The sequence below is a fragment of the Tenebrio molitor genome, chromosome 7 (assembly GCF_963966145.1).
Source record: "Tenebrio molitor chromosome 7, icTenMoli1.1, whole genome shotgun sequence".
Classification (NCBI taxonomy): Eukaryota; Metazoa; Arthropoda; class Insecta; order Coleoptera; family Tenebrionidae; genus Tenebrio; species Tenebrio molitor.
The window spans coordinates 15,577,859-15,603,943 of record NC_091052.1 but is presented as its reverse complement, the minus strand read 5'-3'; the positions used below and the strand labels follow the sequence as shown (position 1 = coordinate 15,603,943).

The window sequence follows — 26,085 nt, the reverse complement described above, 5'->3', positions numbered from 1 at the left end:
GTTGGTTGTTGTCGAATTTTTGATTCGTACCTACCTTTTTCCGTTCTCATTTTTCATTGATATGGCTTGTTTCAGGTGATTGCACCGTAGAGCGCTGTCCGTGTGAGCCGGGGGGCGAGCCACACATGTCCTCCGCTCGAGAGACGCCCCTTCCAGTGGGGCCATGCGTGAGCTAGACGGCCCCACGCTCCGACACCTGACCAAGGACCAACAGCCCCACATTCATGTACACCCCCTGCTCGACGTCAACGGTGAGACTCCAGAATCGCCGCCTAATTAGGGATCGGATTTTTACTGGAGCCTCCCGGGGGGTCGCTCGTCGGAGGATCATCCGACTTGTCTGAATAAAATATGTTGTTTGCCATGCAGATGTACAAGAACGTAATGTCATTCGACAACATTCGCATAATCTAGATCGCAGCTTCGTCAGACAAAAGGGACAGATCTCCCAGGAACGACGTATTATATTGTGCTCTCGACAATTCAGAATTAATTACTTGCGAGATTTAACTTAACGAACTGTGGGAGGACGATTAATATTTCGGTTTGTTTTGGGACGCCACTGCTATCGGTCTCGATCGAAACAAAAATAAACCAATTAGGAATTTATTAATATTGACGGAAAAGTAGAATGATCCGAAAACATCTGAAATTTTTAAACAAACAACCGAATTTATTTTCGTACGGAAGATTTAACACAGATATCGTTACTTATTCCAAACAGATCGCTCACTTGACGCTGTACTATGGTAAATTTACACGAAAATATGTCCAGACAAATTGAGATCCCACCGAACTGTCACGTGTCGGAGCTTAATTCGACGCTACCACAACCGCAATACTAATAAATGTCAAATGTGACATTTATCAGACACCTAAAGACGGAACTTCAGCGCAGTCAAATTATGTCGACCATATCTCAACCACATTGGAAAACGTTGTATAGTAGCGGCCAGGCAAAATGGGAATGTCACTTCTTGATTTGGGCTGTATTTAAATGAAACTGCAAGGATTATCGTTATTAATATTTACGGCAGGGACAAATTTTTGCCTGCCAATACCTGTATATACCTACCCTTACAGTTTTATTTAAATACAGCCTAAAATAATTTAAATCAAGAAGTCACATTCCCATTTTACCCTGCCGCTACTATACACAGCAGTGACATAAAAAAAATCACAAGTAATGCTGTTGTCAAAAGCAGCAATTGTGTTTGTACTATTATTCACGTTTATTTAAATTTTTCTTTATTATTGTTTATTTTTCTTTGCACAGAGAATTTGTATTGTAATGTCAATTTTTGTTAATTGGAAAAACAATACTCGTTACGGAAGTACCTACAATTAGATCTGTGTGTTCTTCGTAAGATATTGAATTTTTGAATTAGCACGAGAGCAGTAATTGTTGTCGATTGATTTGCAAAATTGAACAAATACACTGAAGCATGATTATTTTTTACGTAACAATGCCATTAACCCATTGATTCGTGCAACAAGGACGAAAATCTGAATAATAATTTTTGAAAATGTGCGTCACTGATCACGCGTCACGTCACACACTCCGAGGTGAAAGGCTCATTCGAGTAAATTCGGTCTTTTTTTTCTTTTCGTAATTTCTAAAGAGACATTTTCTTTTTCAAATGAGTGAGTTTTCTTCACATTTCTTTGGTTATTTCGACCCTTCTAGGTCCCAGTTAACATCGGTCGATAATCTAGAAAATATCTCGGCTCGAATAATTGGGGTTTAAACACTCCACCCTCCAGTCCAAGCTAAAACAAAAATCCTAAATGTATTTTGCCAAATAAATACAAGTTTCGGTCTTGGAAAAAAAGTAAATTCAAACAAATGGGGAAATTTTCTTGCAGGAATTCAACTCGTCCGCATACTTTTGTACTCGCCTGCCTCCACCATTTATTCATTAAACAAATCTAATATAAAATATAATGTTTGCCGGCAAGAAGAAATTTATCTCTCTTGGCGAACAGTCGAGCGTGAAAAAACAGATAAACAACACCGAAAACGTAACAATTCACCCCTTTACCTTAGCGCATCGATCACGAGCCCAAGTTCCATATTTTTCCATTTCTTAATAAATAACACTCGTCCTTCGGACACAAAGCAAAGGTCGGCGAGAGGCGCTCCTCCACATCCTGTAAGGACCCGAAATAATTCAAAAACGTCAAGGGGTGGGCCTGAATTTATATGAAACGTCGCAGCAATTTGGAACAGTAGCAGGTGTGAATGCCAGCCGACGTTTTCTTGCCTCCCTTTCGCTCCGGGACGAGTCGTCCTGCGATCCTCATGCAAATCTCGACCCACCTGAAAACTAACAGGACGAATCGAAACTCTGATGGCCTAGTTAAAGTTTTTTTTTTGTCGCATCTCATATCCCAGATAATTTTAAATGCGGAAAGCGTGTCGTTGCAAATGGATTCTGCACGCCCAGCTTTCAAATTAAAATCTTTTCGAGCATGTCGTCCTGCAACAAAAAAATGGTGCCAAACGGCTGTCGTTGCAGGATTGTATCAAACGTGTGAGACCAGTCTTTGTCACGGCTATCGTAAATTATTGGCGATGTCGTTACGAAGTCACAAAACAAGTAAAATTTGCGTTTAAATCTCAGGTATTAAAGTCGACTGCGGGAAGATAAGTCATAAAACTATAAATTTGGGAAGTTTGGCATAAATTTGTGGTCGTAACAATGATTAATGGCCGGCGGAAAATTGTCACAGTTAATGTTATCTACGTAAATTTGAGAGTATTAATAATAGTCGGTTTTAAAATTGTCGGTCTGTTGTTAACAGTATATTATTTAATGAGCGAATAATGATGGCTATTAGGTACTCGTGGGGATGATTTTGTGTCACGAGTCGCGGGCGAGTGGCGTAATTTACCAGAGCGAGTAATGGCAGCCGTTATCTGCGAATAGAATACTATATTATGTATTTTACATGAAAAGGAATTGATAAATAAGTTTCATTATTAGACAAACTGAAATTTTAAAATTATTACTTTGTATACTTTATACCCATTGCATTAAAATTTGCAATTGGACTTCATAAACTAGTTGCTATGATATTTGCGGTGAGTTTTAAAATTATTATTCAACGGGGCGTGGTAATGACTAATGAATCCTGTTATCTAATAAAAAAAACACTTTAATAATTACAGTATTATATAATAGGAGTAGAAAAAAATCATTCTGTGAAATTTTGTGAAAAGGATAGTTCAATTTGAATGTCTAGATATGTTTTTTGTCTGAATCTGTGAGTGAACTCGCTAACATCATTATTTTGCTTCGCCGCGAAAATTCCATTCAAAGTCATTATTAGCAGCAAAAGCCGATGTTGATTGAAGTTGCTAACTTTGTTAGCCGTTTTCAATTGAATTGCCGAATGCTTATCTCATGTAGATACTCACAAAGTTCGCAACATTTCTCCAGCTTTGATAAATTTAAAATCAAACGTTCAGGGTGTGGCACCGACGTCTCTTCCACAACGAAACATAAAAAAATCAAACACGACTTGGATTTGAAGTTTTCAGTGCCGCTTCTTAGCCGAAGGTGTCAACAGTAAAAGAAATTTGTTTCGTTGTTTAGAAATTGCGCATTCATATTTCTCTGCAAACCGATTAACAACGTGAAAAAGCGAAATAATAAAACTGAAAGTTTTCACGAACGAAAATAAAAACCGGGGGATGCAAAAAAATTGGTGTGAAATTCAGTGCACGCTCTTGTAAATTTTCAAGTTTGTCGATTTAAAGCCGGACCATTCAAATTCTGTACGGCATAACTTCCTAGCAGAGTTAAATTAGTAAAGCTTTTGGCTGATGTTTAGTATTCATGAGACGAGAATCCGACAGGTTTAATACTTAAACCATAAAATATTAACTATTCTGGAAATGCAACTCGGCCTAGAACCATCTCGATCCGATTTATCAAAAGACACTTTCGTTAACTCTTTAATTATTATAACTTTTCCGACCGTTACAGTTAATGACCTGCTCAAATTTTCATGCAAATTACTTATTTAAACGAGACCTATTGCTTTATTCAATGGCCGTAAAAGTTTTATATCGCGCTCGTGACAAACTACGGAATGAATTAGTGATTCGCCGTAAATTTGTGAACTACTTTGTTAAAACTGAAGAGATCAAGAAAAACATAACTTCCGAAAGCGTTAATTTACGAAATTAACTTTCATGCACGAACAGTGGTGCAGGTCGGCATCGATTCGGCTCTGGAGATTTTGTCGCTGATCGCTTTTGAATTTTTGATGGCGCCCTCGTGTTTTTTTATTATCCCCGAATGCCGAGCGAAAAACTGAATGAAATCCCCTTTTCCCGCATCCGCTGATCTGGCGATTCGTAAATAAGGGTTGTTGTGTTCCTCCCTTAATCCTTTGTGTATTATCCTTTCGAAAATGTTGATTTAAGCGCTCGCTAAAACGCCGTACACAAGAGCCGGTAGTGATAGTGTTAAAGGGAAGCCCCATTATGCCGGTGCGAGTCCTGATTTGGCTCCAGACGTTCCGTCCTCCTCTAACCCACCATTAAAACGCAATAAACAATGGAGGTTTCGTAATGTAAACTAAACGGGACCGGTTGCATATTCATCACGACGTGGAATGCGAGGGTTTCGACCCCTTTCCACCCCGTCAGTCCTCCAGGACTATCTAGTTCAAGGTCGGCGCGATCACGCCCAGTTCTTCAAACGGGATTTCTTGCGCTTCCCGTTTAACCAGTGGTGATTCCTGTTGCAGAGCTGGAGAAGAGGATTCCTCTCGCAGCGCAGACAAGTTACTGCGCAGAGCTGGAGGAGTTGCAGGAGCTGCTCCACTTCCCTGAAGAGGTTGCTCTGCGCCTGGCCGACACCGAGTATCAACTGTTCTATCAGGTAACGTCACAAAATAATCCGACAAGAAATTGGACGGTTTTTGTCGCTGCAAAAACTGTTAACGTTGTCTCGAAAGGAAAATAAATGCGACAACTTGAACAACTTTACAATTTAATAATGTGCAGACACTGCAGAACTTGTAAAACACAGCGTCGAAATGTTTCGGTTTCCAACATGTTTGGCTTCTTTCTCTGTTAAAATTATCGCCCTGCAAATATTTAGTCGGTCGTAAAATAATCGGACATATATAAATGTTGCCATTTGGCACCAAGATCTTCATAAATAGAGAGTGCCATTGGCGATTTCGTCTGCTGCAAATTGTTGCAATAAATAATAAGAATAAGAAGTTTATTGATTTAGTTGTGTGCAAGAATTATACAAGGTATTTCACGAGTGACAATGAGCCCGGCGGTATTGAAAAGCAACCCACAATTCATTTCCAAATTTAACGGACAAAAAAATTCGTCCACAACTGTCATTCCACTGCACTCACATATGGTAAAGCAGCCTTTAGGAACGAATAACCTCACTTCACATGTTGACATGTGTCAATCAAATTGTGTCTATGTTCTTATGGGTGACAGTAATAAATTTCAAATTTTAATTTGCAAACGTCAATCATAATGACAATAAAGGTTAAACTACAGGCAATGTTTGTAAAATGACCGAAAAAGGGTGGACGAAATTTTTTGGCCGGAATAGTAGCCCTTTTAAATATCGTATTGTTTTAAAATGAAATAATGAATCCATGATGGCTTTGCTTCCAATAATTTTATTTGTTACAACTGACATTTACGAACAAGTTAAAAATAAGACGATTAATAAAATGTATCGAACGATGAGAAAACAGACATGATTCCCGATTCCTGCCTTTGCGCGTTTATACAGACAATAAACCTTTTCCTAAAAACTCTTCGTTTTTTCACAATTTCATTTAACCAAGCGAATGACGTTTATGTCAAAATTTACGAAACTGCACAGCTAACTATGTTTTTCTACTTCGGTGTCATAACGAGCATTTTGTGACACCGAAAAGAGTTTCACAAAGATTAATTTTATAGCGCATCGTTTCTAGTGATTCTTGAATGTGGGGTTGGTATTAATAGTAAATTGCAGTGTTAAATGTGATGTCATTTAAACCTGAATCCATGTTTTGGATCAAAATAATCTATTGAGAGACAATTTGAAATTTAATTTTCAATGAAATGACATTGCTTCGTCAATACCAACCCAATTCCATTAAAATGACATTGCTTCGTCAATACCAACCCAATTCCATTAAAATAAAAGTCACTAGATAATTATTTTATATTTAAAAAAATTAAAGTAATGAAGCCGAAGTAGAAAAAATACCATGTTACACTCGTTTCACGAGACATGTTGTTGAACGCGTTCCTTTAGAGCACTCTTCACTGCGTTCATCGTACTCTAAACCCTCTTGTTCGACAATAGACTGTCTTGTGCAACTCGTATAACAATATACGGTGCGATCAATTAAAAAATAAATCGAGTCGGCGTGTTACCTATGGCAACCCATGCTATAGCATAGGCTCCAAAGCAAACTCGATTTATTTTTTAAATGATCGCTCGGTACTATTTTTAAATGAAAAAACAAATATCCCCGTTAACTTTGGAAATGTATTGTGTGTTGCATTTTCAATTCCCTCTGGCTCATTATCACTCGTGAAATAACCTGTATACATATAATCTAAATATACATAATACATGTATGATTTAGGCCGACGTTTCTCAAATGCAGTAATTGTGTATTAAAATGTAAAATCCCATTTAGTTGCTTAGTCGTGAGGTACGGTTTAAAGGACTTTCCCTATTGTTACATGAATTTGTAATAAAGGTCAATGACGCCCCAGGGTCTGAGATTTATCGGACCGTTGCTATTACTTCAGGAAAATGTGTGACGTCAGTGCAGTTAGATACATACAGAAAGAAAATAATCTGTCACAAATAGTTCCCTATAGATTCCTGAATAATTTAACGTTCAAATCAGAAATTGTTAAACGACGAGCACACTGACAGTATTGACTGGTGATGTTTATTTCAAACACTAATTGTGACTGTAAACATATATATTTCCATACATTATCCACGCTGAATATTCGAACTAATGCAGGTAAACAAGGTTTTAACAGTCACGTAATAAACTACATATATTAATGACTTTTTATCAACTCTTGATCACGGGTACAGGTACATTAAAAACAGAACATTACAAAGAATATTTCGTTGTGTATTTATTACCTCTGGCATTTTAAATTTTTAACCGAGCTCGTGTCGCATTAAGAAGTGTACAAAGACCACAACAAGAATTCCATAAAAATTAAATTGCTTTTATCAGTAATTCGCCTGGAAAGCATCCAAGACCATTCCATCTTACGTCTTGCGTTTTCCCTTCTTTAAGCGGATTTTTTAAATATTTAAACAAAATCCACCAGAGAAACACAGTTGCCCTCCAGATTAAACATATCTATTTCAGCTGCCTGTCCGTCCTTCGTGAAAGTTTCAGCGAAACTTTTACTTCTCGAATACTAATTGAATCAACGGAGGAAGAAATTTGTAAACATTTTGTATGATTTAAAAAATAAATATGTAAATTTACATTTCTTCTTTTACTCGTTTGAAGTGTAGTTCTTTCGGGGTCATTAAATTTCGTAAAAATGTCTATCAACATCATTTTAACAAGAACGTAAACGTCAAAATGAGCCGCAACGAAAACATTTCGTACAGTAAATAAATACAGTTCAGATGGCGTACCTTGCAGGTTCCCGGGTTCCGGAACGAGGAGGGTGTCTGTACTTTAAAAAGCTTCACCTAATAAACTAACAGATGTGTTCGTAAAAACTGTAATAACAAAATAAACATCGACTTGATCGAGTATAATGCATGATTTATGAATTTATTTATGAACAGTGTGGACGGTCGGAATTGACAAGATTCAACAATATTAAAATGTTCAAAAAATTGTATCATCTGAGCGTGATACTTTTCAGGTTCCACCGATCGATTACTTACGGCAGGTGACCTTGGACCTTGGGGGAGCCACGGGCACGTCGTCGGACACCCTCCCTGGAAACTCCTCCGCGAGGTCTTCTGTAGCCACTCTCATCAAACGCTTCAACGAGGTAAGAAAAAATTCGATTCCGAACAAAGAAAACGCCGATCCCATTTGAACGTGGATAGCCGTGCACTTTTAATTTAAAATGTCAGAAAAAACTCCTCCAAGACAAACCGACAAAAAGTACACGTTTACTTCGATGGAATGTCGAAAAGTGACGCGAAAGGCTTCCGACTTCGATTACTTCTTCGATGGTTTTGGATAATTGTCGATGCAAATTGGGGAGTATTTTTGTGCGTACCCTCTCGACGTACGAGATGATGAAACTCCTTCCGGTAGAGGCGCACCGAATTTTTCGCCATATCCTCCAACAAATAAATTTTTCCTCAAACACTAAATTCAACCCTTGGTCGAGAGTTTATTAACATGATAAAACGGCACCGTGAATAATTCCAAATTTTATCACGAGGGATGTTCACTCGAATTTCAAGTGCACGGCATCCTTTCGTTTCTATAATAAAATATGTCAGTTTGTTTGGGAGTTTTCTCCAGAAACCCTTAAACCATCCTGGAGCAGACCTGTTTACGAGAGCTTAACTTTCGTTTCAGGCGCTCTCCTTCTGCTCTCAAAGATCGCGTTTTTTTACTCTTCCCACCTAGAACCGAGATCCCTAATGACAGACGATATCCCTGAAATTGAGTTATATTTTAACTTCCCTTTGTCTCGTCTTCGATAAAATTCATTTGTGTGCGATAAACTACCACTTACGAGCAATTCCGACTCTTTGTGGCCTCTTTTAACTGGACCACACCATTTATGGTGTCACTAAATTAACAACTTACTGCCAGAGTGTTGTAAATCATTCATTAATATTGTTATAATAATAATTTCCCTCCGCCGGGTGGTGGAGGGAAATCGAATATGTAATACTTTATAACAATACAATATAATCGATGATGTTAAGCAACGTCAGGTGCGGTCAGCATTTGGATGGATGGCTATCGGCTGAACCGCATTCCGTCGTAACTTCAACACTTCACAGCTTCTTTACTTCAGTACTGTTTGTAATCCGTAATGCAATATGAACAAATTCCGACGTAAATGTCGTGTAAAAAGTGGGCGTATAGCAAAATAAATGAGAATATAAAAAACATGTGTTTTCAAAGGAATTCTCATTAGTCGATAGAAATATCCGTAATGAATGACAAATAAATCCTCGATGCCATGCACCTTTTTTGTAATAACATAGGTCAATCAATTTTCTGCTCTTGTGATTCAAGTATTACCACCCGCACGATAAACCCTATTAAAAAATTAGTAAAAACCAAGATTTACAACTGCAGTGTCATAAATAAATACCTCATTGTTGGGTACATATCTGTTGACAACTTTTCTAGTAATTCTTAAGTCCCCAAAGGGTACCATAAACAAGCCATGTCAATGTCTTTTGTGGAAGTGACCGCCCAATTTAATAATAAATCATAGCTAAATCTTACACTTTAATGTCAAATTTCATTTGTTTCGGAAACCGGTGATGTTTTCATGATTTCAATGACACCAAATTTTTCCTAAATGTTTGAAAGAACTCTCATCGAAAAATTATGTCAATTAATCTAGCGATTATTGAATTAAAAAGAAATATTTACCTGTTTCATTAAAAAAGTTTAAATTTTTACAGAATGTTCTACGGTTGGCTTCAAAAAAAAACGGGAACTGTCAGAAAAAGTTCTGTCAGATTTTATTAAATTTTTATAGTCTGAAACGGCCTTTTAGAATTTACGTTAAAAAACTGCACTTATGTGTCAGAAATACTACTGTGAAATAGACAGAAATTGACATAAATTGACAAATTAAATTTTCAGTTCACATTAGGTCAAATTTCATTTTCCGTTTTTTTTTTAAACCAACTGTACAGCGATACACAATCATTCCTGAAGTAGGTGTTTTCGCTCGGGCAATAAAACTTGAATCACCCTGTATACAGGGTGTCTCAGCTAAGACTTTCGAGCCTAATAACTCAGTTATTTTTTAGCGGATTTTTGTGAAATTTAAAATGCAGATATTTTAGACGGTGAAGAGTAAAATCCCATTAATGCAATCACCCAAGTCTTAAAAACGTAATTTTTACATGCCTTTTTAAAATGTTGCATCAATTAAGATTTACATAAAAAATTGATCATCAATAAAAAATGCTGGAGGGTAAAACTCGTCCTTGAAAGACGTCTGGTTTGCAAGAAAAAAGCAAAAAACTGTGTTAAACGTGGCTGCAAATGCAAAAACGTAGACGCGTATGAAACAAACGCCCAATTTTGCAGAATTTTGGTCATTCCTTTTCGCAGAAGCGCAGGCGACATATTTGACGTTTATCTTGCTAACCTTACAAACACTTACAAAGTTAAAGACAACATTTGGACGTCATTTATTATACTGGATGCTTTAATTCTTCCATAAAGGACTAAAACACGATCGGGATATTTTAGCAAGGTAATTTAGTTCACGTACGCTTCCTGTGTCTTCAAATAAATTGACGACTCTCTTAACCTTACATTTTGTAAAGCCTACATTTGGAAAGTGTCCCACGAGAAAACATACTGTGTCATTGAAGTTCTTACGACACTCTCCATAGGCAAAATTTTTTTCCTTTTTCAACAATATTGAAATTTCTGCCGCTGGAGTCTATTTTTAGAGTATTTTCAATAAATTTTCACAATTTGACGTTTCTAATAAAGCGCGTCCAATTTTGACAGACTTTAAAGGGTATACAAAATGTTGCTTGGCAATTAATCATCAATTGTTTCAAAAGGTAACTTGCTCAAATACCTTCAAATTTTACATTACATTTTTAACGACAAAATCTAATCTTTTCCTTGAATCAGACAAGTGATTTACTTAATTGTTTGTGTAGACCCCTATTTTTTAATGTTTAACAATCTAACTGTAATAATCGCGGATAATTTTCGATAAAGGAAACATGTGTTAAAATTATATTTTTTAACTTGAGGTAATTTTATTATTACTAATTGAACCTTCACGGTCTAAAATATCTGCATTTTAAATTTCATAAAAATCCGTTGGCAAATAACCGAGATATTAGGCTCGAAAGTCTTAGCTGAGACACCCTGTATTAGATGGAACCTCTGATTTAAAAAAATAATAACTTGAAAATTGATTCCGAGTGACTGACCAAACAGAAAGGGTATTTGAAATTTTCCATAAACAATTTTGAGCAACACCTCATCACATCTGAAGGCATTACAGTAAATTAATTAACAAGTGAATAGTCAAGTTAAATAAATACGTAGTTAAAAAACTAATATCAAAACAAAATAATGTAATGTAAAACGAATATACATTTGTTGAGCATATAAATGTTTCTGTAATTTGTAAAATATTATAAAACAGAGATCTTCTCTTTGACACTTTCATTGTTTATTCCACGCTAGAAATAATTCCCATGACGCCTAAAATATTTAATTTAGATTTAAATCCTTGTCCCACAACTCGTCGTGTAATGCATCCTGAAAGCGGGACATTCGGCGGCAGAACTGGCCGTCGACGGTCCTTTTCAGGATAAATCTAACACTTTGAATGCATTAGGTTAGCGCGTGGGTGACGCAGCTGATAATCTCCCAGCCCACGCACGATGCTCGTCGAGCCGTTCTTTCGTGTGTCCTTCGAGTGGCGTTATCCTGCTGGAACATCGGCAACTTCAATGGAGCCATGGAGATTATTGCCGGCCTCAAGTAAGTCCCCGCGTGCACCGAGCGTTATTTCCAGGTCGAAGTTTGTTTACCGGTTGCAACGCTGCAATTCCGCCACGAAATCAACCATTATTGACACTTTATGTATTTTACGTCCGAGCTGAAAGCGTTCCGATATCGAGCAATGCTTTTCCTGTGCACGTCCACCATTCCGAGTTCTCGCCGCCCCCTTTTCTTTAGATTGCTAATACACGGAGCTTTCATTAGTAACACGATCATCCTCATAAAAACACGAACGAAATCGAGAATGAAAGTGCCATATTGATTTCGGATTGTGCGATGGAAATGTCTTTTACGATTCATCGGTCGCCTTTTATTTACAAGAAATATCTGTGTGTTCGTCGTCATTTTTTTTTTCACATCTTGCATTCACGATCGATCCCGTGCGGCGCGTTTCGCAATAATTCCAATTCCACACTAAAACTTGTGCATTGTTTTGAAAATATCTCGCACATGTTCGTTCTAAATCAAGGATCGCATATTTTCGATGCGAAATTCCACCATTCAAAAATCATGAATTGCGCACCTGAATTCTGTTATTGAAGGGGATGATGGGGAGCTGAAACGTAAAGCTAATCGTGTTTCTGTATCGATACGGCGTATCGATCACGAACTGCACAACTAATCAAAACACTGTCTAACAGTAATTTATTGTCTGTCTGCTCGGAATATTTTGCCATATTATTGTTTGGTGATAACGATGAAGGACGTTTGGCATTTAATCGTGATATTTACCCTCACATAAAAATGTACAGCCTGATCAAATAAATTTGGAAACTGAGCGGTAACGGAAAGCAAGAGTCGACTCGCAGATTGATTCGGACGGACGTCATTGTCAAAACCGTGTCATTTAAAATTCGCTGCTAAACAACACAACGATATTATAGTTGCAGGAATCGACAGCTGCCACTTGTCAGATTAGAACAAACTAACTCGTCTAAATTATTATCGATTCGTTGTTTTACAATGTTTTTTGATAAAATATTACGTCAAAGGTGACAATTTTTCAGCGAGATTTTCTTTCACCACCGACGTTACTTTTCAGCTTGATAAATGGAAGGGCAATAAAACGTGTCCCATTCCGGATGCTTTGTATTTGCACGCGTGAAAAAAATCACCGAACGGGCTGAAATTTTTTCGAACGGATCGTTTTTCAGTTTGGCAATTTTTCAGTGGACCCCGAGCAGGTCAGAATCAAGCCGGAACCGCATAAACTGACCTGAAGACATTAAGTTCCCTCGAGTATCTTGATAATATTGTTGAGAATACAATGGCTCGGATTACCTCAGGTTATTACTATAAATCTGACCATAACTCGGAGCTAAATTATTCTAGAGCTTTCGTTGCAGGAGGGAAATACTGGTACTCGTACATTAACGTGCACCGTTGCAGGGATGTACTCTTATTGTTTTACGATCGAACGTTTCGTTCGATTGTTAAGTGCGAAATAAAACGATTCCGACAAAATAAAGGGGAAAAGTCACCGCCCTCGCCTTTCATCCGGTAATTTCCTATGAAGATGTGCTTTGCAGACCGTATTAATAGAGAGCGATGGGGAAGCCTTATTAAATTTGGACTACCTTGGCTGTACCCATTTCATCAATAATTAAATGATTTCGGTCATTGTTATTAATTTAATGCCGTACGATTGAATTATGTAGGGTGGCTTTTGTTATCATGTCCCTATTACCTACAAAATACAGTTTCCTCTCGCCGATCTGTTCCTCTGAACACAATCGATATTTTCCGTTGTGGATGGTACAATACATGAATACGTGATTCCCGTTCGTCCTAACGAGTCGGTTTCAGTTCCGAAAACTGTGGTCTTCCACCGACCTTATATTTTAGATTTGATGAGTTAGGTGGGTAGGTGGGTAGGTGGGTACATCATACCGGACGCCTTCGTACGGCGAAGAAACCACAGTCATTCGTTTCCGAGCTAAACACGAGAGCTTTCATAAAATATTTCGTACCGAGGAAACGGTGGAATTTGAAATAATTTTGCACACACGGGAGGAACACGAATTAGAGATGTTTATCACCGAAGGAATTTTGAAGTTGTGCGAAACTCACAGCCCTCGGTGAAAATTCAGCTCGGATTAGCGATGCTTCTGTTGACAAGTGTAATACTTATGTGAATGACAATTCGCCAGTTGGTGTCGGATTACGATGTCAGATTACATGGTAGAGCTTCGTGTACAACTCGCCGATTTGAAAACGTCACCGCAGCGACAGCGAAGATCATCCCTTAGCTGTACGTATTGTTATTAGTATTAATGAAAGGGAAGTGGCATTTTTCGGGACGGGGGGCGTTAAAGCATCATCGCCTTGTTAACGGGAGCCGTTCGACGCCCCGCCGTGCATAAATCGGAGACCATTTCCTGCAAGAGGCGACATTAACGTCGTTCGACGTAATGGGAAAAGTTGGCGGCGGTCGGCGGCGCGAGAGCAGGGGTTTCTTTCGGCCTCCAGCGGATAATAAAGAGTTGTAGGCCGGCGGAAACTACTTGCTTTTACGTCGCACAAGCTCCGCCGCGGCTCACGTCGTCCACGTCGTTCCCATGTCGAATCTGTACGCGATCTGAGACGGTTTTTTTTCTTTATCTGCAGGTCCAACAAACTCAAGCCGTTCTGGCTGTCCATCACGGAGAAAGAGACGTTGCCGGTGTTGGACTTCCTATCGGCGGCGCTCCTCTCTGCGGAGTATGATCGTGCCTTAAGCAGGGCCTTGGCCATGGCCGAATGTCCGGTGGTGCCGTTCTTCGGGGCCTTCCTCAGGGAACTGCGGGAGATCCTGGCGTCGGGACCCGCCGGACACGATCCTGCTGCGGGCTCGGAAGCGCCGCCGAAACAACCGAAGATGGACACGCGCAGAGATCGGGACCAACAGCAACAGCAAAGACAAGTGGTAGGTGAGAAGAAGTCTGTGTTTCAAGTTCGAACTCGGTGACGATCGAACCGCTCCTGATTGCGCTTATCTTGCAGTTCATATCAGATTACAATGGGGAAGACCATCATTTCACGAAAATTGGCCCCGGCGGACTCATCAATTTAGAAAAAATATATCGAACGCAAGCCGTAATGGACCACATCTCCCTCTGTCATCAACATTACCATACCCGCAATCGTCTTTCACCTACCGTTAGTCTCATCGAATATCTTAAGTGAGTGCAAAATTAAAAAACGTCCATTCGCAGAGATTCTCGTCGAGCAAGTTTCAAATCTAAAGAAAAGAAATTCTTTGAAAGACTCCTCGGAGTTCTGAATGGAACCTTGTTGATTTTTCAGGTCGTCGACTGTAAATGAGCAGCGCGTTTTAGCAGCTGCACCCCCACAAAGAACTGAATTAGACGCTGAATATGACTGTGATGTAGATGACTATCATCCTGTACAACCGCTCGTTCACGATCACGGTGTCAGTTTCGTTTGTCTGTCGTCTCCGCTCACGAAAATTGACCAACACGTCATGCAGGTACGTCAGAAAAATACTCTTATCGATCACGTCGAATGGGAAGCATGCACACCGCCTAAATTCCGAATTTTACCGGAATTTAATTATGGTGGATGCGCCAGGTCACTAAATTTCAACGGACACCACCCCTCCGCTATAATGTGTGCAGCCAACTCAACTGTTAATGTCCCGGCGTTTAAAATTGTCTTATTATTTTGTTCATGTTCATTTATTTATGTCTTTTATAACGGGCCTTCAAATAATTTTATATTTAGAGCAACCAATGGAAATTCAATTGTTTGCAACAATTTTCCAGCGTAGAAAATGACACAAGAAACGTCTGACATTTTAACGAAATAAAATTAGGTTAGAAAATATTTTTAATTTTTGTAGTGCATTCTCCCTATTCCCCCTCCACGGAATATGACAATATGAAATTGGGAAAAAGCTTACTATGTAACCTGTGTAACTCCGGAGAATAATTGGTTATCTACAAAAATTACTTTACACTGTTAACAGAATTAGAATGTCACCTATAGTGAAATTTTTTTAATAAACAATTGTCAGTGTCAAAATGAAGTAAAAAACCATACTGTACCACCCTAAAATTTGGACATATGGACCAGCTGTATAACAATTTGACACCAAATCATGGTTAAGGTTATGTTCACTTCACTTCTCGTACAGTCGATGGACAAATAAAACTGGGACAAAAATGACAATCACATAAGTCAAAATTTACAAATTTGCATCGTTTAATTACGGCTTTATGACAAATACCGGGTGATCAAGAAGGACTGTTTAAGTTGGCAGTACAATTAAGAAAATTTTTTAATTCGGTTATTTATAACACTGCAACCGGATATGTTTTGTTGGTTTATTTGACAAATATCTGATGTAGGTATAGCATTAACAACGAAAAGCCATCAACAACCGAAAGTTACTCCTGTTATACGATTTAAAATACAATTCAGTGTTACCAACTTAAACAGTCCTATTTGATCACCCCGTAGGTTAACTTTGGTATGACATATTATATAGACACTGACAGATATATTGATAATTCAATGGTCTGATTTACACAGATTAAATTTTAAGTGTCCCAGTTTTATTTGTCCACCGACCGTACCTTTCTTCCGTGAATTCATTTTCAAAACAAATTTAATGAGAAATCAGGAGAAACCTTTTCGAATTTGAAATAAACTCTCGCTCGTTAGGGCGCAGGCTCAGTTACATAAAAAAATGTTGACACTCAATGTGACCAATTGTATTATCATGAAAATCACAGTTTGGCTCATACCAACAAGACAACGTTTTGACAATTGTTTATTAAAAAAATTCAACTATACGCCTACTCTAAATATATATTTATTTGAAGGCCCGATACTTTCGATTATCACTTTCCACATCTTCGCGTATCATATTATTTTTTCTTTAAACGAACGGAATTAGTACGAGTACATGTCATTAAAACTTGAGCTGGCAGTACATGTTTAATGCATCATCTTAAATCCTAATTTCGCTCCGGAAAACAAATCTTTCTTCTTTGGTTAATTTGCATGTTTTTTGCTCATTTTCCGTTGCACAAAAATCGGTAACCCTCGAGACGCGCGTCGCTAACCGCCTCCGGTTTTCCGCGTATTCGGCGGCGAGCGTCGACAGCACTTTTCTGCACCAGCACAAATGACCTTGACCTAATTCCCGGTCCCGCGGCACTCGGCGGGGAGTCGCGTGTGCCGCCTCGACGAGCCTTCATGCACGTCCGCCTTCGTTCGTTTCAGATACTCCACCACGGGAGCACCGCCGTCCTGTGGGAGGGCGTGGAAGGACCTTCTCCGCCCGGCCTCCGCGGCGTCCTCCTCTACCTGAGGCTGGATCGGTCGTCGACGACGCTGACGTGGGTGCGTCCCAGCTGGAGCGGCCTGAAGGCTGGCAACACAAACGACTCTGATCCGTTTTCGACTGACTTCAATCTGTCTTTTAATCCCGAAGAGACGCTGGCTCCGGGCCTACTCACCAAACTGGCACTGCAAGCTTCCGGGGAACAATCCACCGGTACGACGCTGGACGACGGGTAAGGCACGCACTCATTCCCCCGTTTTGTCCCATTCGGGAAGGGATTCCGGGTGTAATTAGAAGCGCTCTAGAGGGAGGGTTAGCGAAATTCTCACACTAAATGAAGAATTATCGCCACCTCCAGAATACATTATCACATGCCACCCTTGCAGAAAGACCGACTGTTGCGGTAATAAACACGGTTCAATGTTCACGTTGTTTTGGCATAATGGGAGGCCATGATTTATTTTTTTAACGTTGGACACACTGTTTGATTTCTGTCACTGAAGGACTGAAGTGCCTGACATGTGGACCTGTCAAAATGAATATCTACAGTTGGCTTAAAAAAAAACGGGATTTGAAATCTGACCTAATGTGAATTGGAAATTTAATTTGTCAATTTATGTCAGTTTGTGTCCGTTTGACAGTAGTATTTCTGTCATATAAGTGCAGTTTTTTAACCTAAACTCTAAAAGGCCGTTTCAAACTATAAAAATTTAATAAAATCTGACAGAACTTTATCTGACAGTTCCCGTTTTTTTTGAAGCCAACCGTAGGTACTATCGCGGCCATCCAAAAGTGAACGTTTTTTTTTTATAGTTTGATTTTTACTTTAAATCATAGGCGTCCTAAAATGTCAAAGTTTGACACAAGCGTTAAAAAAATTATTGAAACTATTTTTTTTTTAATGCCACATCTCACTCCGATGCAGACAGCTACGGCTATTGCAAAGCTAGAAGAAAATTGGTCGTTGGCTGCTGTGGGGAGAAAATTACATTGCAGTAAGACTTGCATCTTCAATATAAAGTGGGGTTGGCAAGAACTTTAATAATGTATTAATTACTTCTCAGTCTCATTTTTATTAAAAAATATTTAATACAACTTTTTATTATTAAAATAGTAACGCCTGCTGCACGAACGCCAATGAATACAGCCTGATTTAATCTAACGAAAAATACGGAAATTTTCGCAAGCTATCGTTCACTTTTGGATGGCCGCGATTGTACATGTTGCTGAATTTTCCGCGATCTCTCAGTATTCATTCTTCTATTGCAAACTAGTAAAACTGACAACAATGCACTAGACATTGACGTTATTTATCACCTCAATGTTAGAAAAACATAACCTAATTCAACAGACCAAATTAAGTGCAAAATTTCCATGGCCTCCCATTATGCCAAAACAACATGAATGGATTTTACAGTAATTAAAAAAAAAACTGTTGTTATACCTATCTCATATTTTGTCTTTTTAAAATACAAAAACGAATGTGAATGAACAGTAACAAAAACTTGACAAGACACAAATAACACGACAAAAACTGTTGGGGCTTAAACTGTGTCGCCGTTTAAATAACAAAACGATGAACAACCATAATTTACTCTTGGGCTGCGTTATTGCTCTCCGCCCGTTCTATTTCTGAAATTACACACTCCTGGTATTCCTTATATAGAAGCAGAGCCCCAAGTTCCCCTTTCAATTGAAAATACCTTTTCCTCCGTTTCTCGATCTCTTGTCGTCTCTTACGTTTCTCCGCGATCTCCTCTCCGTTTGTCTCGAACGTGTGCTTGTTCTTTTCCAAAGCGCAATTTATTCTACATATGAAATCTTCTACGTGTTTTTCAGCTTGACGCCGTACGTTATCCAGTGTCATTTGTTCGGTGATAAGAGTTTCGTTTAAATCGTGCGCCCGTTTCTTCAGGAACATTTCTTGTTTCCTGTGGACTTCCTCTTGTTGATTCAGCCGTACGAATTTAATCTGGCACTTCTCCAGTTCGCGGGACAGGCTTGACACTTCGTTTTTCAGTTCGCGGACGCTGTGTTCCCCGACTGTTTCTCGGACGATTTTTTCCCTTTCCAAAATAGCCTCTTTTTCCATGATTATTTTAGTTTTATCGATATTAAAATAAGACGCGATAACCTAACTATTTTGACAGACAATTCGCGCTTCGATTGTTCGCTGGCTCGGACCAACCAATAAATGAACCAATGGCGTTGGACGTTAAATGACCTTGACATTTTTAAATGCGATGACAGTTCAAAATGTCAATAAAATGATCATTTTAAGACATGTCAAGGACTGTCCGATGACAGAAACTATGGTTGATTTTCAGATTTTTGGATTTGATGGCAGTAAAAGAAGTTCATCTGGGAGGACGAGATTCCGAAAGAGATTCGGAACTTGCGACGGTGGCGCGAAGGTACGGCCTCATTCACGAACCGGGAAACGAATGCGCCCTCACGATACTCTACGGATACGGATTGAGCGACAACAGACTTCTCTATATCGTTTGTCCATCGGCAATCTGCAGGTCAGCAACATTTCCATTTGTAAATTGCACGAACAACTCGCTCAGGTCGCAGCCGAGACTTTTTCAAAAGATAACATTTGCATTTTGTTTTGAGACAGTTCGACGACTTGAAAATACCTCGTTTGTAATGTTTCTGTTGAGCGAATGATTTGTTTGGCCTCAGGGTGTGGTTCAGCGGTTTGTGTTGGCTGATTCGTGGGCTGTCGCGACAAAACACTTTGTCCGATAGAAGACTCCTGTGGTTACGAGAGCAATACATGCAACTGTATCACGAAGACGGCTACTGTTGCGGGCCCTTAGCCGCAGACGCCATTAGGGTAAATAAAACGTTTTCGGTGTGTTTCTCGTTTCACGTTGATTCTTGACAGTCTTTCGGGGGTAGAGACTGGTCTCTCGCTGGTATGACAGGTACCAATCAAGCCGGAGAACCGTCAGGAGCCCTCAGAAGGGAAGTGTCGATGAAGATCAAGAAGAAACAGCTTCTCAGCAATCAAACGTTCAAAGTAATGAGACACGTCCGGTCGATTTAATATTTCTTATTGTTGTAGAGTTTGTTGCAGGATCGCAGCTTGAGGAGTCAGTTTGTCGAACCGACGACCATGTGCATGGAGAGCAGTTACTGGAGAAATCCGACACACCATCGTCAGTCTACACCGACGACGTTTCCCGACCATCAACACGACGTCTCCAGACATCACAGTCTCGGCCAACTGGCATACAATTCGTCACAACCAAAATTCGACAGGTGAGAATCGGAAACGTGAGAATTTTGAGTGATCGTTTTGTGTCGTTGTGTTGTTTTGCGAACAGAGACAGACACGGCTCGAGCGAACATCTGTGGCACGGAAGACATCCGCGAGTAGGCTCAATCCTTTACGATACTCAATTAGACTTTGTAGATTTCGTGACTCTTTTTCGTTCGTTTAGTTTATTAATTCGGAAAGATTTAAGAGATCTCTTCGAACAATTAGCAATATCTTATCGAAGCATGGCTGTGAATACCTCGACAAAAGTAAACGGTGTCAAAACAAAAGTAGAATTGAAAAAATTACAAAAACTGGGACTGTTGACGAGAAACAGCCGAGCCGAACTCGACGGATCCGTCGTCAATTCCCAAAAGAAAATATTCGACGCGATCGCCGCGGCGAGCATCTTCACGAACTGCGCCGGAATCGACACCAACAATTCGCAAGTGATCACGATGTCCACGTTCACGAAATTCCTGGAGACCAGACAGATGGAGGTCTGGACGGAGGAACAGGTGAAGGCACTCATACACGTAAGTCGGTCGGGGGAAGGTCGATCCGTTTTGAGGGTGGTCGGTCGTACTTGCAGAGACACGAATCGGACGCCACCTTGAGGGCCCAGAACTGCCTGTCCTTCGAGGGTTTCGCCAGATACCTGATGGACAAGGACAACTACGCCTTCGTCAACGAACGCGAAGTTCCTAACGAGAGCGAGATGTGCAGGCCGATGTCGACTTACTACGTGGCATCCTCCCACAACACTTACCTCACCGGACACCAGCTGAAAGGCGAGTCTTCGGTGGAGCTGTACAGCCAGGTCCTCTTGACCGGATGCAGATGCGTCGAACTGGACTGCTGGGACGGCGACGACGGTTTCCCGATGATCTATCACGGACACACGTTCACCACCAAGATACCTTTCAACGCGGTGGTGGAGACGATCGATAGGAACGCCTTCGTCACGTCGCCCTATCCGGTGATCCTGTCGATCGAGAACCACTGCTCGCTCCAGCAGCAGACCAGGATGGCCCACGTGTTCCAGAGGGTCTTCGGAGAGAAGTTGGTTACAAATTTCTTGTTTGAAACTGACTACAGTGATGAACCGTCGTTGCCTTCACCAGAACAATTAAGAAATAGAATTCTAATAAAAAATAAGAAGTTAATAATGGAAGTGCCTGCGCCGTTAAGTTTTACAGCGATGTCCACGCCTGGCAGGTAAGACGTGCGAAAATTAACAACGAGTTAGCTCTAATTGTGATGGTTGCAGGCCCGGTTCGGGGATAAGGCATTCCGTGCCTGGTCGGACAAGTTCGATAATAAGCAACACCAGCAGTAGTTCCTTCAATGACGATTTCAGTGACGACGACTACGAGGATGAAGATGACGAAGACAATATTGACGGTGAGACTTTAAAAACCACCGTAAAATGTGCTGAAAGGCGAATCTCACTTTGCAGAGAAAGCGATCCACGGGATTCTAACGGCCAACGAATCACCGAGGCCGTACGGAGTCTCGCACGCCGTTTCCAAGACCAGTTCGACGAAACGCGCCGCCCCCGACGACAAACTGAAGAAGCGCAGCAGTCAGATATCGAAAGAACTGTCCGACATGGTCGTCTACGTCCAGGCGATCAAATTCCGAGGTTTGAACACGATCAGTCCCAGCAGTTCGGTGAAGCAGCGGCAGAGGACGTGCATGTCGAGCTCGGGAAGTTCGATAGTGACGACGGGGAGCAGTTCGACGTCCAACATCAGCTCTTCGGGAGGAGCGGTGTCGAACGAATCGGACGCCACCATATTCGAATCGGAGATGAAACGTCCCAACGTCCAACTGCCGTGTTACCAGTGCTCGTCGATCAACGAGAACACGGCCAAGAAGCTGTGCAGGAAGCAAGCGTTGGGAGTGGTGGCTCACACCCAGACCCAGCTGATGCGGACCTATCCGGCCGGGATGAGGATCGACTCTTCGAACTTCAACCCGGTCATATTCTGGTCGTTCGGCTTGCAGATGGCGGCGCTCAACTACCAGACCGACGACACGCCCATGCACCTCAACACCGCCATGTTCGAGATCAACGGCAAATGCGGATACGTGAGCAAGCCGAACGTGATGTGGGACCGCTCCCACGTCATGTACCGCAGGTTCAACCCCTGGGACAAAGAATTCGATGGCATCCATTCGGTGCAGATCGTCATCAACATAGTCTCGGGACAGTACGTCTGGCAGGGCAACGTCAATCTCAGTACTTACGTCGAAGTGGAGATCACGGGCCTCCCGGTGGATTGCAACAAGCAAAAGACCAAAGTGGTGCAAAAGAACGCGCTCAATCCCATCTGGAACGACACGTTCCACTTTAGAGTGATGTTTCAAGACTTGGCCTTTTTAAGGTTCACCGTGATGGACACCACAAGCAACCATCTTCTGGCTCAGAGGATTCTGCCGTTGAAGTGTCTGAGGCCCGGCTACAGACACCTGCGGCTAAGATCTCCCCAAAACAAATACCTCAACATGTCGACTCTCTTCATCTACTCTCGAGTGGAAGAAGAGAGTCTGGAGAACACGGAGCAACGCGACGTACTCGACCGCAGTCAACCCGAAACGGAGAAGATTCAAGTCGACTCCGGTTCCGACAGCACTTATCTGGGAATTTCCGGGACTCCACTCTGTGTCAAGCGACGCATGTTCTTCCTGATGGTGTACGGCGTGGTCGCTGAGGAGCCCTACACCATCCTCAAGATAACCCAAGAGTCGACGACTCAAGACGTTCTGTTGTTGTGCTTGCAGAAGGCCAACATCGCCGCCAGCAAGATCAACGATTACATACTCGTGGAGGAGGTGGCCAGGGGTTGGGAGAAGAAAGATCACAACCTTCCTGCCACCCAACGAATCCTAGACTTGCACGAGAGACCCCTCCAGGCTCAGTCCCAATGGAAAGGTGAAGGTCGCTTCATTTTGAAGCGAATGGGCGACGACCCCAGCAGCAGAGCCTGGCTGTCCTCGATCCGGAGCGTGGCCAATCGAGAAAGAGAGGCGCGCAAATCGGACGGTGCCCCCAGCAACGCCTGGGAAGAGAACGACACCTTCCTGGTGTGCATCTACAACGTTTCTCCGGAAATCCCTTACGCCATCTTGAAGGTGCCGCTGAACGCCTGCGCCCAAGACGTACTGGCTCAGGCTCTGGTGAAGGCTCGCCGTCTCGAAGACCCTATGAATTTCGTGATCGTCGAGGAACTGGAGTGGGGCGGCGCCAGCCACAACATCCAGCAGAGAGCGCTCGCCGACGACGAGAACATCTACAGCTCCCAGTCCCACTGGCAGACCATCGGCAGGTTCATAATGCAGGAGAGGGCGAACCTGACGCCGACTTCGTTGAGAAAGAACAGAATCACGTCGAGTCTGAGACTGGCGACGTTGGACAGGATCAGTAGGGGGTTGAACGTGGCGCGGAGCGTGGCCACGAACAGCATCAAAGTGCCGGTGCAAGTGGCGCTCAGCGATCCCACCACCTCCAAGTGGAAGAACAAGACGGGGGAAGATTCGCGGAACACGAAGGCGATGCCCAGGGCTAAAGTCAACTCGGAGAAGGACACCGCGGTGACGGCGGGAACGGCTCAGAAGCAGCAATGCCAGAGGGAGGTGCATTCGGAAGGAGAGACGCTCAGCGACGAGGACAGCAAAGAGTCGGATCTGATGGCGACGGTGTCGCGACTCAAGAAGGTCTCCTTGAGGAAGTTCAAAGAGTGGAAATCATGACTTCTGGAATAAACTGTTAGTGCATTTTTAAATAATTTCACACAGAAAAAAACAATGTTTGTATTCTTAATAACAGCTTTAAAACAGTTAGAGTTGTTAGATGTAGCAACATGGATAGTGTTAAAGTTTGTATTCTACAAAATCTATTTTGCTACTACTTAATTTTGTGTTTGTTGACATTTTGGCACTCTTAAATCGATGCGGTTTAATATGCGACCGAAGCGTTGGCACTTTTTTCTACACGGCAAGGGTCATCCATCGACTACTGAAAATTGTTTTATTGGACATTTTATATTTGAAGACTAGGTACATTGGTTAAGAGTTTAAAAGAATATTTATTAAAACATGTGTTGTATAATAATTTGAAAGTAATCGGTTTTGTTGTCACACATCTCTATCTAAGAGTTAACTTACGACCCCATCAATCTTGTTATAAGAGCATATCTGAAATATAGGTATACATATATTTTTTGCCTTGATGACGATTTTTGTGATGTTATTAATATGTTACATAGTTTATATAATTTATTGAAATGATTTCACTGTTATTAACAATTAGTAAAATAATAATGATGATAGCTAATTAATTATATTTAAAAAATGAAATATAATACCTACTTAACTAATGGAAAATATACTTATTAAAATTGTCTCTATCATGTTTCTCATATCTCTGACATATTTATTGACTTCTTCAATTACTAATTTTATTTGTCAACATATCCCAAAGATCAACTTGCAGTATTGATAAATTTATAATAATCGTTCTTGTACCATATTTGCATTGACATTGGTGTAATTTATAAAATACTTATATCATATATTATACATATACGAAAATATATACTGTTACTTTGTAGTACAAACATGAAATGATTGTTTTTACGTAATATTGTTATATTTAACGATTTATAAAATATATTGCGTTCAAAAAAAAATCATTTTCCTTATTACTTTATATAGAAGAAAAAAATTATAATAAAGTCGCGCACAAATTACCTCAACCTTTCCCGTCGTCGTTGCCGTTTCCGAAGTATTGATGATTTTCTTGTCTTTACGGATTTTGAAATTACGTTAACATTTAAGGTAATATGAAATTCGATTTTTTCCTAGGTTCTCGACTCGACCTAGAAGTCGAGTTTATGATCAACAAGACTAAATAAAAAATAGTTTACATTAGTGCAATAATTAATGCCAAATTGACAATCATTTCAAATTTCTTTGAATTTCGATTGGACAGTTAGAATATACCGTGAGTTTTTTTTATTTTACTGAACATAAAGTCCATTCATTTTGTATTGAACTTTTCAAGGTCAAATAATTTTATTTTTTGGCTTTGTAATTATGTTTTGTAAATAGTGATACCGTAAACGTTGAATTGAGCATTGCTAAATCACATTATGTTGGTTATATGCATGTCACTATTTACAAAACATAATTATAGTGCCAAAATTTAAATTATTTGACCTTGAAAAGTTCAATACAAAATGAATGGACTTTAAGATTCACGGATTTGTAAGTTTGGTTACCTATTTCAAATGAATTGACTTGTCCATTTTAGAACTGAACATAGCCATTTTAAGTTGTATGTTCAGCGAAATAAAAAACGCAGTGTATATATTTTAAATACAAGGTGATTTACGAGGAATAATGGGCCAGACGGAATAGAAAATGCAACCCGCAATTCATCAGGAGAAAAACCCGGACATTTACCGCTTCGATGTCCGACTTTTTGTTGCAATGTATTGTGGGTTGCATTTTCTATTCCGTCGGGCTCATTATTCCTCGTAAATCACCCTGTATTTGCTATAAACCATTCAGGATTGTTTCAAATTCAGACTAGCTATGAAAATCTGACATTTTAGTTGGCAGTATTGTGATTTGTCTTAATAAATCTATTTTAGGTTATAATTCAACCGAACACTGCTCCCAAGTTGTTACATTTTTTAAATAATTGAACGCATTAGGAACAATAATCGTACAGTTGTGGTGGAGGGTTCATTGAAATGAAACATACATATTTGTAGGGCAGTTCTGG

The 26,085-nt window shown here is 40.4% G+C and overlaps 1 protein-coding gene and 1 long non-coding RNA gene across 7 annotated transcripts in view; one reads left to right on the top strand and one right to left on the bottom strand.

Moving 5' to 3' along the window:
• LOC138134684 (1-phosphatidylinositol 4,5-bisphosphate phosphodiesterase epsilon-1-like) overlaps positions 1-24,697 on the top strand; it is a 58,302-nt gene extending 33,605 nt beyond the window's left edge. For 5 of the 6 annotated variants that reach the window (XM_069053086.1, XM_069053089.1, XM_069053088.1 and 2 more), the window contains 16 exons: positions 76-251; positions 4,762-4,895; positions 7,904-8,035; positions 11,567-11,712; positions 14,341-14,638; positions 14,716-14,894; positions 15,019-15,202; positions 16,963-17,255; positions 19,351-19,548; positions 19,712-19,865; positions 19,917-20,051; positions 20,097-20,293; positions 20,359-20,827; positions 20,884-21,509; positions 21,562-21,695; positions 21,751-24,697. In XM_069053086.1, the coding sequence (XP_068909187.1) occupies positions 164-251; positions 4,762-4,895; positions 7,904-8,035; positions 11,567-11,712; positions 14,341-14,638; positions 14,716-14,894; positions 15,019-15,202; positions 16,963-17,255; positions 19,351-19,548; positions 19,712-19,865; positions 19,917-20,051; positions 20,097-20,293; positions 20,359-20,827; positions 20,884-21,509; positions 21,562-21,695; positions 21,751-24,047 (5,664 nt within the window). In that variant the 5' untranslated portion in view covers positions 76-163 and the 3' untranslated portion in view covers positions 24,048-24,697. The remainder of the gene's footprint in view (positions 1-75; positions 252-4,761; positions 4,896-7,903; positions 8,036-11,566; positions 11,713-14,340; positions 14,639-14,715; positions 14,895-15,018; positions 15,203-16,962; positions 17,256-19,350; positions 19,549-19,711; positions 19,866-19,916; positions 20,052-20,096; positions 20,294-20,358; positions 20,828-20,883; positions 21,510-21,561; positions 21,696-21,750) is intronic. The other variant, XM_069053090.1, reaches the window with a different exon arrangement.
• On the bottom strand, positions 18,469-19,356 carry LOC138134686 (uncharacterized). The gene is made up of 2 exons (XR_011160800.1): positions 18,727-19,356; positions 18,469-18,655 (listed from the first exon to the last, which is right to left on the bottom strand). It is a non-coding gene; the product is annotated as an uncharacterized lncRNA (long non-coding RNA).
• Positions 24,698-26,085: the final 1,388 nt, after the last annotated feature.